The sequence below is a fragment of the Strongylocentrotus purpuratus genome, unplaced genomic scaffold (assembly GCF_000002235.5).
Source record: "Strongylocentrotus purpuratus isolate Spur 01 unplaced genomic scaffold, Spur_5.0 spur5_scaffold_15, whole genome shotgun sequence".
Lineage (NCBI taxonomy): Eukaryota > Metazoa > Echinodermata > Echinoidea > Camarodonta > Strongylocentrotidae > Strongylocentrotus > Strongylocentrotus purpuratus.
In genome coordinates this window covers 13,172,381-13,185,187 of record NW_022145600.1, presented here as the reverse complement: position 1 = coordinate 13,185,187, position 12,807 = coordinate 13,172,381, and the positions used below count along the sequence as shown (strand labels likewise).

The 12,807-nt window shown below is 38.2% G+C and overlaps 1 protein-coding gene across 1 annotated transcript; it reads right to left on the bottom strand.

Moving 5' to 3' along the window:
- Positions 1-1,303: 1,303 nt before the first annotated feature.
- Positions 1,304-12,722, bottom strand: LOC115924034 (succinate--CoA ligase [ADP/GDP-forming] subunit alpha, mitochondrial-like). Its single transcript, XM_030985612.1, has 8 exons — positions 12,601-12,722; positions 7,989-8,092; positions 6,712-6,828; positions 5,483-5,695; positions 4,711-4,852; positions 3,989-4,140; positions 2,935-3,123; positions 1,304-2,350 (listed from the first exon to the last, which is right to left on the bottom strand). Exons 1-8 carry the CDS (start codon positions 12,665-12,667, stop codon positions 2,324-2,326), a joined length of 1,011 nt encoding a protein of 336 aa, XP_030841472.1. The 5' UTR covers positions 12,668-12,722; the 3' UTR covers positions 1,304-2,323.
- Positions 12,723-12,807: the final 85 nt, after the last annotated feature.

The following is a 12,807-nucleotide window of genomic DNA, read 5'->3' as shown; positions in this document are numbered from 1 at the left end:
TCTGAATTGGAGACTAGCTTTAATTTGGGTGAGGTTTTTGGGAGTGTGTAAAAGTTTGGAGCTGAGGCCGAGGTAGTTTTGAGACAGACAGTTTTTGGAGAACTTAGAGTTAGGAGCTGGGAGGATGTTGCTCGGGAGCATCATCAATTAGCCAAAGGGCAAGAACTAGTATAAATGTGAGTTGAGTGTAACTGTTATTAGGTTGTGGCAAGTAAATATATTGGATATCACCACCATGTTTCTTGTGAATAAACATCAGTTACTTAAAAATCATTGTTCGATAACTCCTTTCTCTCAGAGACTGTAATTGTATGTGTGTATGACTTGGCCCTGGCCTTGCGTGAGCATTAATTTAGGCTAGACTAAACATCTACCCCTGCAGTCTTTAAATTCCCCATTTTCTTATAAAAGAATTCCCAAAAGTTATTACAATACGATAGAGAGACGAGGCCGAGGCAGGCTTGTACTCGGACAAGACGGACACACCCCCTTTTCATGATCTGCGAGCTTGTAAATCAAACTGATAAAGTTAAGAAAGCTTGCCAATGGTAATTACCTAGGCTCAATCATAATTCCTGCCGATATCTTCATGATCTTCAAATCCAATGTTTTCAAAGTAAAATATTTTGTGTGTAATTCATTGATAACCTTGATGAGATAATCCCGAAGCAGTTTTTCTAAGCTATACTGGGCCGGGATGGGATGTGTTGTGACAGCAGGTGATGGTGCACACAACAGAAAGGTGTGAACATCCTTTGATAAAGAAGCTCTTTGTTTCATGTACCGGTTTGTAAAATGCTCAAACTCTCATGGTATGGCGAAATTGCTGATTTTGTCCCCTTTTTTTTCAGCTTTCCATTTCCCACAAGCCTTCATGTCTATATTAAAGAATTAAAGAATACAAGTACTTCTTCAGCAATGCTAAACATGGCATTTACATCCTCCTTTGGTCACAGACAACAACATTTTAAGAACCCCATACTGGTGCATTTCTCTCTTTATATTTCCAACTTGTATCCAATCTTTTCCTGCCATTCTTCCTGTCAGTCTCTCTTCCTTATGCTTTCTCTCTCTATTCCAATATTTCACTTCTCTGCCTTTCTACATCTCTTTTTCTTTCCCTCTATCTCTCTCTACTCCTCTCTCTCTTTTCATCTCTCTCTCTCTGTCTGTCTCTCTTCCTCTCTCCCACTCTCTTCCTCTCTCTCTTCCTCCCTCTCTCTCTCTCTCTCGATAAACTAGAATAATTCTGTATAAACTATTTATAATTATAAATATAACCAGGGCAAAACAAAGTGCAACATTTACATTGGAACAATAAATTTATTCAACCATAAAATGGGAAAATATCTAAATTTTCTGAACTATGTCTCCTCTCCTAGTTGCTGTTTATATGCTTGGAAAAAAAGCAAATTCCTCTGGAGCGCAGTAGTAATATATCCTGTACATCTTTACAGTAACCATCCTAAATTTAAGACTTTGTTGCATTTCAATTTGATTACTGTGGTTAAATTTCAAGTAATGTTAGTACGGTCTTCATTTTCAGAGTATGTAACTTTCAACTGACTTGATTTCTCAACAGAAGGCAATGACTGATATACAGGTAAAACGTCATGGCCTCAATATCACTGATTGCTTTCAGTTAAGCTTTGTGGAATGCTACAGAATGAGTATTTAATTGAAAAGAAAATAAAGTTTCCTCACATCATCATATTAAGATTAATCACATATCATCCCCCTAAAGCTGTGAAAGAGGTGAGACTCAGTTCGTAATCTTGACTGTAAAAGGTAAAATAATATACTAGATTATCAAGAATGAGTTAATTGACAAATTTTTCCTCTTAACGATAGCCTTTTATTGCTGGCAGCTTCACAAGTACAAGCTTTGAATACAATGTCAATGCTTAAAACCCCAAGTTTGCATGAACACAAGTAGCAAACCAGAGAAAATGTTTTAGACCTGCTCCAGATATTGATATAATGAAAAGCCTTCATCCATAGGAACTGACATCAGTAACATTATTGTAACACAATGAATATTATATAGGGTCTATGCTTGAATGCCATTCTGAAAAGCACCCAAATAAATATCATTTTCCATATTGAAGGGGGTAAAGTAATATATATCACTAAATCACACAAAGTATTTCAAATCCACTAGACAAATCTCATATAATCTCTTTTTTTTTCATGGGTGAAAATTTGATAACATTTGGAAAAAAGAAACGGCACAATCTAATTCCCACATGAATATTTTGTTCCTTTTCAATATTAAAACGGTTTTCAGAGGATGGTTCTTAAAACTGCTCCCTGTATACCCTGCTCATGCCTGGCCAATCTTTTCCATTTCCTGGAAGAAAATTTGAAAAAAAGGGGGGGGGGGGGGAAAGAATGATTAGAATCTTTTTACACACGTAAATCACAAAGCAAATGGCTTAATATCTGAAAAATCATTTCCACAAAATTTGACAGTCTTCTAAATCAAAGACATAATCTTATTCAAATGACAAACAGAAAAAATATTTTCTGGACATTGATGCAAAATAAAATGCTAGATTATTATGCCTGTGGACCATATGATATGTTATCGTATCTTTATTACACTCAAAGGTGTGGCCCTTTAATATCAGAAATGAGGCAGAGAAAGAACGAAAGTAAGACAGAGCTACACAGTTCAAAGCGAAAAATACTCCTGGGAGGGTTACAATTTGCAGCACTTATAAACACAATGTACTATTATTAAAATGTTATACAAAATCTGGAAACTCCTGGTGCTTAAATATAATACTTTTTCAGCTATATAATTTTTCTCACAAAGATGTACTCATAAAGAAAGAATCTTTTTAATGTGGTTTGTTTTTTATTGAAATAAGAATCCACACATCCCCAGAGCAATTGAAAGCTTGTCAACAAATGGTAGACTGGTGAACTTACTTTCAGTATTGTTGTTCCCATTTGAGCTGGAGACATAGTAACAACGACACCTGCATCCTTGAGAGCCTGGATCTTCTCTGTAGCTCCACCTTTACCTCCAGAGATGATAGCTCCAGCATGTCCCATCCTCCTGCCTGGTGGGGCAGTCAAACCAGCAATGAAGGCTGCTACTGGCTTAGCATCAGGACCCTGCAGAATCACATCAATTATTTAAGACAGGTATTGTAAAAGTAATCAAGTGGTGTAATATTGAGAATGCAGAGGTAATGGTTTTGAGCTCTTATAATATATCCATAAGCAGGGCATTTTATACACCTTGCTTCTCTTAAAGACCGTCAATACTACTGGGCCAGAAGGGATTAGACCACACAGCAAGGTCACTGACAGGTGGCTATCTCAATAACTCAGCTCTCAACTAACATAAGAAAAAAAGGATCATGGGGGACCAACAGGAACCGATTGGGGAAGTTTTCTATATAGAGGGAGCAAGTAGCTACAAGTAGGACAGTGGGGCTTTAACCCAGGTGCCAAATGGATATCTACAGTCATCTTTGAGTCTTATTTCATCATGGAACTTGTGGTAAAAATAGAAAAGTGACTAAACTACATAAATATCTGTAAATTACATTCTTGTTCATGTAATGTTTCTGCAGTATAAGTTACACTCCTACAAATTTAAGAGGAAGCTCATAAAAGGTGTACGGATGTGTGATCAGTTACAACAAACAAATATTTGGTGAACTTTTTGATGCCTGAACTATTGTTGCCTTAGCCCCATGAACTTGCAGGAAAACGTTACTGACTATAGCCTCTTTTAAATATGAAATGGTAGTTTTCATAAAAGAAAACACAACCTATAATGGCAAAATAATATTACATGGGTGTAGCATGAACCCCAAATATGGATTTTGGATCTGAGTATGTGAAGGGGCCTATGTTGCGGGCAGCTACTCCTACATTTTCTTTTTCATCCACATTTTTCATGCATTCACATGTATAACAGTTTTCTCTTGCATGTTTATCATGTCATATGTGAACTGCACATAGGACTCACTGAATTATGCTGTTTGAGGAACTCTGCTGCCTTCTCCTCAGCTCCTCCTCCAATCTCACCAATAAGAACGATGCCTTCAGTAGCAGGGTCATTGAGGAAGATTTCTAAACAATCTACGAAATTGGTTCCATTGAAAGGATCTCCTCCAATACCTTCATTGGAAGACAAACAGGACAGATAAAATCAGAGTTGGACAATCATCTGTGAGAACAAAGCTAGAACACTATTCCTTAGTACCATGTGGAAATAAACCAAATCTGCTGTTGCTAAGATAAAATACACTTTGTAATATTCCAAAAATAAACTTAATGAAAGAGTTGATATGATAGGACTATTAATTTTGATTTCAAATTATCAACCTAAGTTTCTTGAAACGTTTATCTTAAAATCTGACATGTAAGAGAAATATAATCCATTATGTGTATTTTTGCCTTCAGAGAGAGAGAGAAAGATAGAATGGGAGTGATTGATGATGGAGGGGATATATGGATAGAGGAAGTGTGGAAAATGGAGAGAGCTGAGAAAGGAATAAAACCAGGAGAGGTAGGGGGAGGAGAGAATGACAGCAAGAGTGAGAGAGAAAGAGAAAAAAAGAGAGAGACAGAGAAAGTGAGGAAAAGGGGCAGGGGGAACAAGACAGACCAACTGACATACACAGATTGACATGGAGCAAATGAAAGGAAATATATATATATATATATACGATTGCAAAACAAACTTACCGACACATAGTGTCTGGCCAAGTCCCACTGCTGTTGTCTGGGCAACCGCTTCATATGTGAGTGTTCCTGATCGAGAGACGATGCCTATCTTACCCTCTTTATGAATATGACCAGGCATGATGCCAATCTTACAAGCTCCGGGCTGAAAATTCAAAAACGTAATGGCAGAGATTCATTTTATCATTCCAATATAATACACAATAATTACTGAAAAGTAAGCTTTATGTTCACAAAAGTCCACAAATAAGCCAATTTTGTTACATGTAATCTTGAATTATGGTAACAATGACAATAATATTCACACACAATCCTATTTTTGAATAACAAAGTGAAATTCTGTTTTCACGACTGGAGGCTTTCGGTAAAAGTATAATTAAATGTATACAATTTGCATTTACAGAGTGATAAACAAAGAGAACCAGGAATTTCTAGAGCTGCAGAACCCATGATTGATCAATAATGTCTTGTTCACCTGAAATTTAAGTAAAAGTTTGTCTATTATTATGTTGCTTGTCCTCACGATCAATTCTTGTTCGTTCCATAATCAAACAATTCAGAATTTACTTTTGTACAATAAAAATACTGCTCTAAAATGACTTGTGGATTCTCATAATAATACTTCTTTCATGATTTTGTTTTAGATAACTGTTACAGCCCTATGATTGTTTTGACATCACCAAGTTCACGTAAAATAGGAATCAGGAGTTACTTTTTATACTTTCTACAAATTTTTTTTACACAGAAAAAATAGGAGTAAAAGTGGGTTACTTACGGCAATGATTCCTGGACAGTTGGGTCCCACAAGCCTTGTCTTGCTTTGCCTGGAGAGTCTATGTTTAACTTTGACCATGTCTTGCTGTGGGATACCCTCTGTGATACAGACAACCAGACCAATCTCAGCATCGATGGCTTCCATGATTGCTGGAGCAGCAAAGGGAGCGGGCACATAGATAACCGATGCATCACATCCAGTCTTTGCTTTTGCCTGTGCAGCAGAGTGAGTGAGTGAGTGAGTGAGTGAGTGAGATAGAGAGAGAGAGAGAGAGACAGAGAGAGAGAGGGAGACAAAGAGAAAGAGAGAGACAGAGACAGAGACAGAGAGACAGAGAGACAGAGAGAGAGAGGCAGAGAGAGAGAGGGAGAGAGAGGGAGAGAGAGAAAAGGATAGAGAAATATGTTGGTAAGTACAGTGTATGTCAGCAATTGAAGAAATGCCACAATGGCAACATTTCAGGCAATGTTAAAAGGTCAAATGTTATGGCAGCTTCATTCAGAAAAGTGCATTTTAAGTATGAAACAATGAAAAATAAGTACTTATGAAATTTTCAATGAACATTTGCATGTACATGTATGTTGTAGATTAATAGATTATGAGGTTATCAACCATTCCATTTTTTGTTTAATTCCACACTGGGATAATGTTTGAAGGAGTATCTTATGATTATGACAAACTGTCACAAACATAAATCATGTAGATACATGTCACTTTCAGTAGGTTACACCATAAATACTGAACTGTAGTAGTAGCAGTAGTTCTAAGCCAGCATCTAAGTGCAAGATTCAGTCAGTGATAGTCTCATTAAGATATTTTATTACATTTCTTGTTCCATGTTTATAGTACATCTAAGCCCTATAAATAAGGGCACATGGCTCCATTGCCAATATCTTTGCGATTATCTTCAACAACTAACTAAATTCCTTTCTTCCTCCCTGGATGCCCACTATACCTAACTGTAAACCTTTCCTTAAACCCAACAGCAACCTTTGTCATAAACCCTACATCTTTTATATGAGCAGTGGACATGTCAGACTACCATCAAGTTTGGCCTACTATAAGCAATTTTAAGTTCCAAGAAAAGTCATCTGAGTAAATGTGGTTTCTTTTATGTCTAAAAAAACTATATAAATATTGAACTTAGCCTTCTGTGAGGGTACAACCATACACATGGTCCATTTTAGGTCTATGAACGTTCCAGGAATCATAACGGCTTTAGAGCTTACCTCATGACAGGAATCAAAGACTGGTAGTCCACATGATACCTGGCCACTCTTGCCTGGTGTGACACCTCCTACCATATTAGTGCCATACTCAATGGCTTGGGTTGTATGGAAGGCACCCTGTTGTCAAATCAAACAAATATAATATTATCATTCAAGATGGTGGATGGTGTTGCTATGTAAGCTACTCAATAATATATGTGATAAACCATCCAGAATTTAAGTCACTATTTCCTGAACTTCTGTGCCAAGGGTGGAGAGTCATTTTAATGTTGCTGAATGTTTCTACTAGGGTTCGTTCTTCCTCCTAAAACAATAATACATACCTGTAAAATAAAATAAAATCCCAACTTTAAATATTTGACTCCTTAAAGAAGCTTCTCGGAAACAGTATTGTTCATTACATTGGTAACAACAATGTTATGACGTACGTCATTTGGAGTTGTTGTAGGTGCAATTTTTTTCCAATGTCATTATAATCCAAAATGGCGGCTCGCATGTTTTACCTCTTCTCTTAGATTAATATAATTAATATCAAAGTCATGAAAAGGCACTTAATATCAATTAACATGGTCTACAACCACTCCAAATGACAATAAAATCCCAGCTAGGCATGTTTTTAAAGTATTTGATAGCCCCAAATTTGAAAAATTCCAGGCTTTTTTTTCCTTCTCCAATCTTTTTTCAATTTTTGACATTTAACAGCATGAAAATAGCTTTAAAAATGGCCTACAACAGCTTCAAATGAGAGAATTATCCAAGGTAAGAGGGATTTTAGGTATCGGAGTGCTCAAAATTGTCAAATTTGTGCAATTTTTTTTTTTTGAGGCAGATTTAAAAAAAATTATCAGATTTCCCTCCCAATCTGCAGATATTGGAAGCTAAGCTGATTCGATCATCCAATCCGATCATAGCTCCAACTTACAGGGTTATGTAATGGTCTAGTAGATACATTGCTGGACTGTGAATCATATGATTTGCGGTTCAAGTCAGGCTGCAGCACTAATGTCCTTTGGTAAGAAGATATCTACATTTGCCAATTTTCACCCAGGTGTTAAAAAAAAAATGGTTATTTGTAGGATGAAATTCTTTGAATGCTTGAGTGTCGCTTCATGGTACCTCGGCTAAAGCCTGGGTAATAATCGGATTGCAGGGCCCTCGGGGATAACAGTATTGATACTGATGAGGCTACCCTGGGTAAACAAGACTTATTATTATCATCATCATCATTTTTACTATCATTATCACAATAATATAGTCAGGACTCTTTTGGAACTAACCTGTTTGCCTGTGATTCCCTGGCAGATAACCTTGGTGGTTTTGTTAATCCCTAGATTAGGTCTTGTTTCGGTGTAGCAATTCCTTGTACCAAACCTTGTCAGGGCTGCATGGAATATAATAAACAAGAAAGTAATACAATAAAGGGGGATTCTTAGATATATCATGGGCAACATATCTCTTTATCACGTCCTCCCCTGTAAATAAATCAGTTGCATAATTGCAAGACATAATTACTCAATATTAAATTACATTAAAAGTAAAATATCAACATGACTGAAATTCAATGGTGATCCAAACTTTCCACAACTAGTTAGGGGGAAAGAAAAAGAAGAGGAAGAAGGAAAACAAAATCCGAATAAAAAAATAGGATAATTCTACAGTTTCTGCCCAAATTAGTTCAACTTCGAGAACATCCTAAAAATGCTCTAAAATGATCTCAAAAGATACTACAGCAGCCAAGAAATGGAGGTATCTGGTATTGGCGCTTGTAATGGTATTGTGCAGCAGTTTGGGCACTCATGTGAACTTGCACGACTACATACATACACACGGTTAGAAATAGGATTGCATTGTCCTGAAAAAAACCCTTAAAGTCAAACAAACAAGCTTCAGAGTTGACATTGGACTAGACTAGTTATTCTGCATCAAGAAGGTATTGTTGAACATTTTAGAGCATTTTTAGGATTTTAACAAATTTGGGCAGAAACTGTAGTCACTAAAAATAGAGGCTTTCATCGAAAGGGTGCGGTGCGGCACGGCGCGGTGTGGTGTGCTCAACGCAACCATTCGATAAAAGGCCCCCCCGCTTTTCTCGAAAGGGTGCGTTGAGAGCGGAGTACCGTTTTAACACACCCTTTCGATAAAAGCGGGGGGCTTTTCTCGAAAGGGTGCGTCGACTAGTCTTTCGCATCAGTCGTTTAAAATGAGGATCTGGGACAGAAGGTAATAGTTGCCAATTTAAGTATATCGAAAATGTATTAAATAAAATGGAATGGTCTTGATTACAGAGTGTTCTCTTTCGTCATTACTATGTTGATGGGGAGACAGAGAAGGAAAAAAGGGAAAGGGAAAGGGAAGATAAAAGGAAAGAAATAAGAATAAGAAGAAAAGAGGGAAACGGGGGGGGGGGGGGCGAAGGGCTCTTGGCTCCTCCTCACCCCCCCCCCCCCCCGCCAAAAAATAAATAAGAGAGAGAGAGAAGGGAAAGGGAAAGAAAATATAAAAGGAAAGAAAGAAGAAGAAGAAGGAAAGAGGGAAACGGAGGAAGGGCGAAAGGCTCTTACCTACCCCCCCCCCCCCTCCCGCCAAAAAAATAAATAAGAGAGAGAAGGGAGGGGGAAAGGGAAAGAGAAAGAGAAGATAAAAGGAAAGAAAGAGGAAGAAGAATTTGTGTCCTGCCACTGTCACAAATAAGGTATAAAATTATGCTCATCCGACGTTAATTTTGATGTTTAATAATGAGCTTCTGAGGGCTCCGCCCTGTGAAAAAAATGTGTAAAAACACGTTAATTTTACCGTTTTTGGGAGATAGGCCCCCCCTCCCTGGCGTTCAAGGGGGGGGGGGGGGTGGTACGATTTTTCGAATTTTCGAGGGCCCCCCAAAAAGATTAGTGCTCTCTAGTAATTTCGCGACTACTCCGGAACCGCGGCAGATATAAAGTTTTTCTTTCATGACTTTTTTCTTTCGAGTCTTACGCATCTTTTGAAACATTTTTTTGTTGAAAATTGGACGTATAGTTGCGGAGTTACGTGACCTTTTGTTTTTGCAGGTCAGCCCTAAAATCGCTCATTTTTGTGATTTATGTACCAAACATATGGAAATACCATTTATTCTTTTAAAAAAAGAGAAAACATTGGTTATTTGGTCTTGTTTCAAGTTAATGTGTTTGTTTTGGGGTCAAAATAGTTGAATTGTGCTTAGAAATGAAATAAAACAACATAAACAATATAATACATGATTTATGGGTAAAAATGTGAATTCTCTGATCTTGTTTGCATAAATTACCATAAATATGCAAATGAGTGAATTTTTTCAAAAAAATTGAAATTACCATAGTTTTGTATACACTTCACTTGACATGCATGCACATTTTTCGCGGCGATCGGCTGTAAAACGGCCGAGATCTTAGAGGGGGGACCCCCCCCCCCCCCACCCTCAAGTTTACTCCAATCACATTGAAAAAAAGTATGACTTAAATCATCTCTCTCATCATTATACCGCTATAGTATTCATGTTTTTAATATTATTTATTGTCCTTCCATTAAACAAGTTCATAGAGAAAATACTTATCTCTCTGCAACATTAAAAAAGAATCTTCATTAATATGTCTTAATTTGTATTGATAGCCTTGTGGTTGCCAACAGTGGCGTAGGTGGGGGCGTCTCCAAAGGGGGGTGTGGGGGTTCAACACCCCCCCCCCCCCACCTGTCAGGATATTGTCGGTAAAATTGCGCTGCCGTCGGGAAAAAAGAGAAAAGGGGGAGGGGAAAAAAGAGAGGGAAAGGGAAAGAAAAGAAAAAAAGAAAAAGAAAACAAAGAAAGAGAAAAACGAAATAGAGGGAGAATGGGAAAGAAAGGAAAAAAAGAAAAGAAAGGAGGCAAGAGCCCTTTGCCCCCGTTTCCCTCTTTTCTTCTTCATCCTCTTCTTTCTTTCCTTTTCTCTTTCCCTTTCCTTCTCTCTCTCTCTCTCTTATTTATTTTTTGGCAAGGGGGGGGGGGGAGGAGGCAACAGCCCTTCGCCCCTGTTTCCCTCTTTTCTTCTTATTCTTCTTCCTCTTCTTTCTTTCCTTTTATCTTCTCTTTCCCTTTCCCTTCTCTCTCTATCTCTTATTTATTTTTTGGCGGGGGGTGGGGAGGGAGGAGGCAAGAGCCCTTTGCCCTTCCCACGTTTCCCTCTTTCCTTCTTATTCCTCTTCTTTCTTTCCTTTCATATTTTCTTTCCCTTTCCCTTCTCTCTCTCTCTCTTATTTATTTTGGTGGGGGGAGGGGGAAGGTAAGAGCCCTTCGCCCTTCCCCCGTTTCCCTCTTTCCTTCTTATTCCTCGTCTTTCTTTCCCTTCCCCTTCTCTCTCTTCTTTCCCTTCCCCTTCTCTCTCTTCTTTCCCTTCCCCTTCTCTCTCTTCTTTCCCTTTCTCTTCTCTCTCTCTTATTTATTTTTTTGGCGGGGGGGGGGTGTGGTAAGAGCCTTTCGCCCTTCCCCCGTTTCCCTCTTTCCTTTTTTCTCTTCTTTCTTTCCTTTTATATTTTCTTTCCCTTTCCCTTCTCTCTCTCTCTCTTGTTTATTTTTGGTGGGGGTGGGGGGGAGGGGGTAGGTAAGAGCCCTTCCCCCTTCCCCCGTTTCCCTCTTTCCTTCTTATTCCTCTTCTTTCTTTCCCATTCCCTTCTCTCTCTCTTATTTATTTTTTTGGCGGGGGGAGGGGGGGGGGTAAGAGCCTTTCGCCCTTCCCCAGTTTCCCTCTTTCCTTCTTCCTCTTCTTTCTTTCCTTTTATATTTTCTTTCCCTTTCTCTTTCCTTTTATATTTTCTTTCCCTTTCTCTTTCCTTTCTCTCTCTCTCTTATTTATTTTTTGGCGGGGGGGGGGGGGGGGGGGGGTGAGGAGGAGGCAAGAGCCCTTCACCCCCCCCCCCCCCGTTTCCCTCTTTTCTTCTTATTCTTCTTTCTTTCCTTTTATCTTCCCTTTCCCTTTCCCCTTTTTCCTTCTCTCTGTCTCCCCCAACATAGTAATAACGAAAGAGACCATGCTCTGTAATCAAGACCATACCATTTTATTTAATACATTTTCGATATACTTAAATTGGGCAACTATTACCTTCTGTCCCAGATCCTCATTTTAAACGACTGATGCAAAAGACTAGTCGACGCACCCTTTCGAGAAAAGCCCCCCCGCTTTTATCGAAAGGGTGTGTTAAAACGGTACTCCGTTCTCAACGCACCCTTTCGAGAAAAGCGGGGGGCCTTTTATCGAATGGGTGCGTTGAGCACACCACACCGCGCCGCACCGCACCGCACCCTTTCAATGAAAGCCAAAAATAGAACCCCCACACACAAAAAAAAAAAAAAAACAGACTCCTTCACAAAACAAGCTCAGAATTTCATAAATCTGAAACTGAAAGTCCTATTTTTTTTGCCAATGCCATGGCAATGAATTCAAATTCAATGTTGTTAACTTTAATTTCAAATGACAAGAGAATTAGACTAGACTCTAGACATGCTAGAGTTCTAAATCTAGAGTTAGATTTAGAATTAGAGGTCTAGATCTATAATCTATCCTAGAGTCTACAATACATTCGTAAATACTCTTTACATATTTTGTATTCATCAATCAGTCAAAGTATAAGAATTAAGAACGGTATTATTCTTGGGCGATAATTGATGGTTGTCCAGGGCCAGTCGGACATGTCGATAAATTACAGGAATCACCCTACAGAAAACTGACATTACACAAATCGCCATGGATGGGACCAAATTCATGACCAACAATGTGCGCACATCAAATACGCATATAAATCTTAAATTCGAAGAAATAAAAGTTACTTCATTGAAACCGCAATATAATCATGAGGAATCTAAGGTCATATTCACAGTGATTTGTTTCAATTATTAACACTTACCAAGAGTTCGAGCAAATATTCTGCTAGTGGACGCCATTTTTCTTCCACACACCTCGACGACTAGCATTCAATCACAGACGTTTCGATATAATTATTTTCTAAGAATTAAAATCCTAATATGAATATTGAGCCAAAATAAATTTTGTCTCATTTCTAGATAAAATATATTCTCTCTTTGCCAATTTAAATTGCTAAAACGTAATTTTT

Bases quoted from the DNA above. Each gene is read 5' to 3' on its own strand.
- LOC115924034 (XM_030985612.1), bottom strand. From the start codon at position 12,667: ATGCTAGTCGTCGAGGTGTGTGGAAGAAAAATGGCGTCCACTAGCAGA. The intron at 8,093-12,600 runs GTAAGTGTTAAT...TATTCCATGCAG, and splicing joins AATATTTGCTCGAACTCTTG to CCCTGACAAGGTTTGGTACA. The intron at 4,141-4,710 runs GTAAGTTTGTTT...CTTCCAATGAAG, and splicing joins TGGCCAGACACTATGTGTCG to GTATTGGAGGAGATCCTTTC.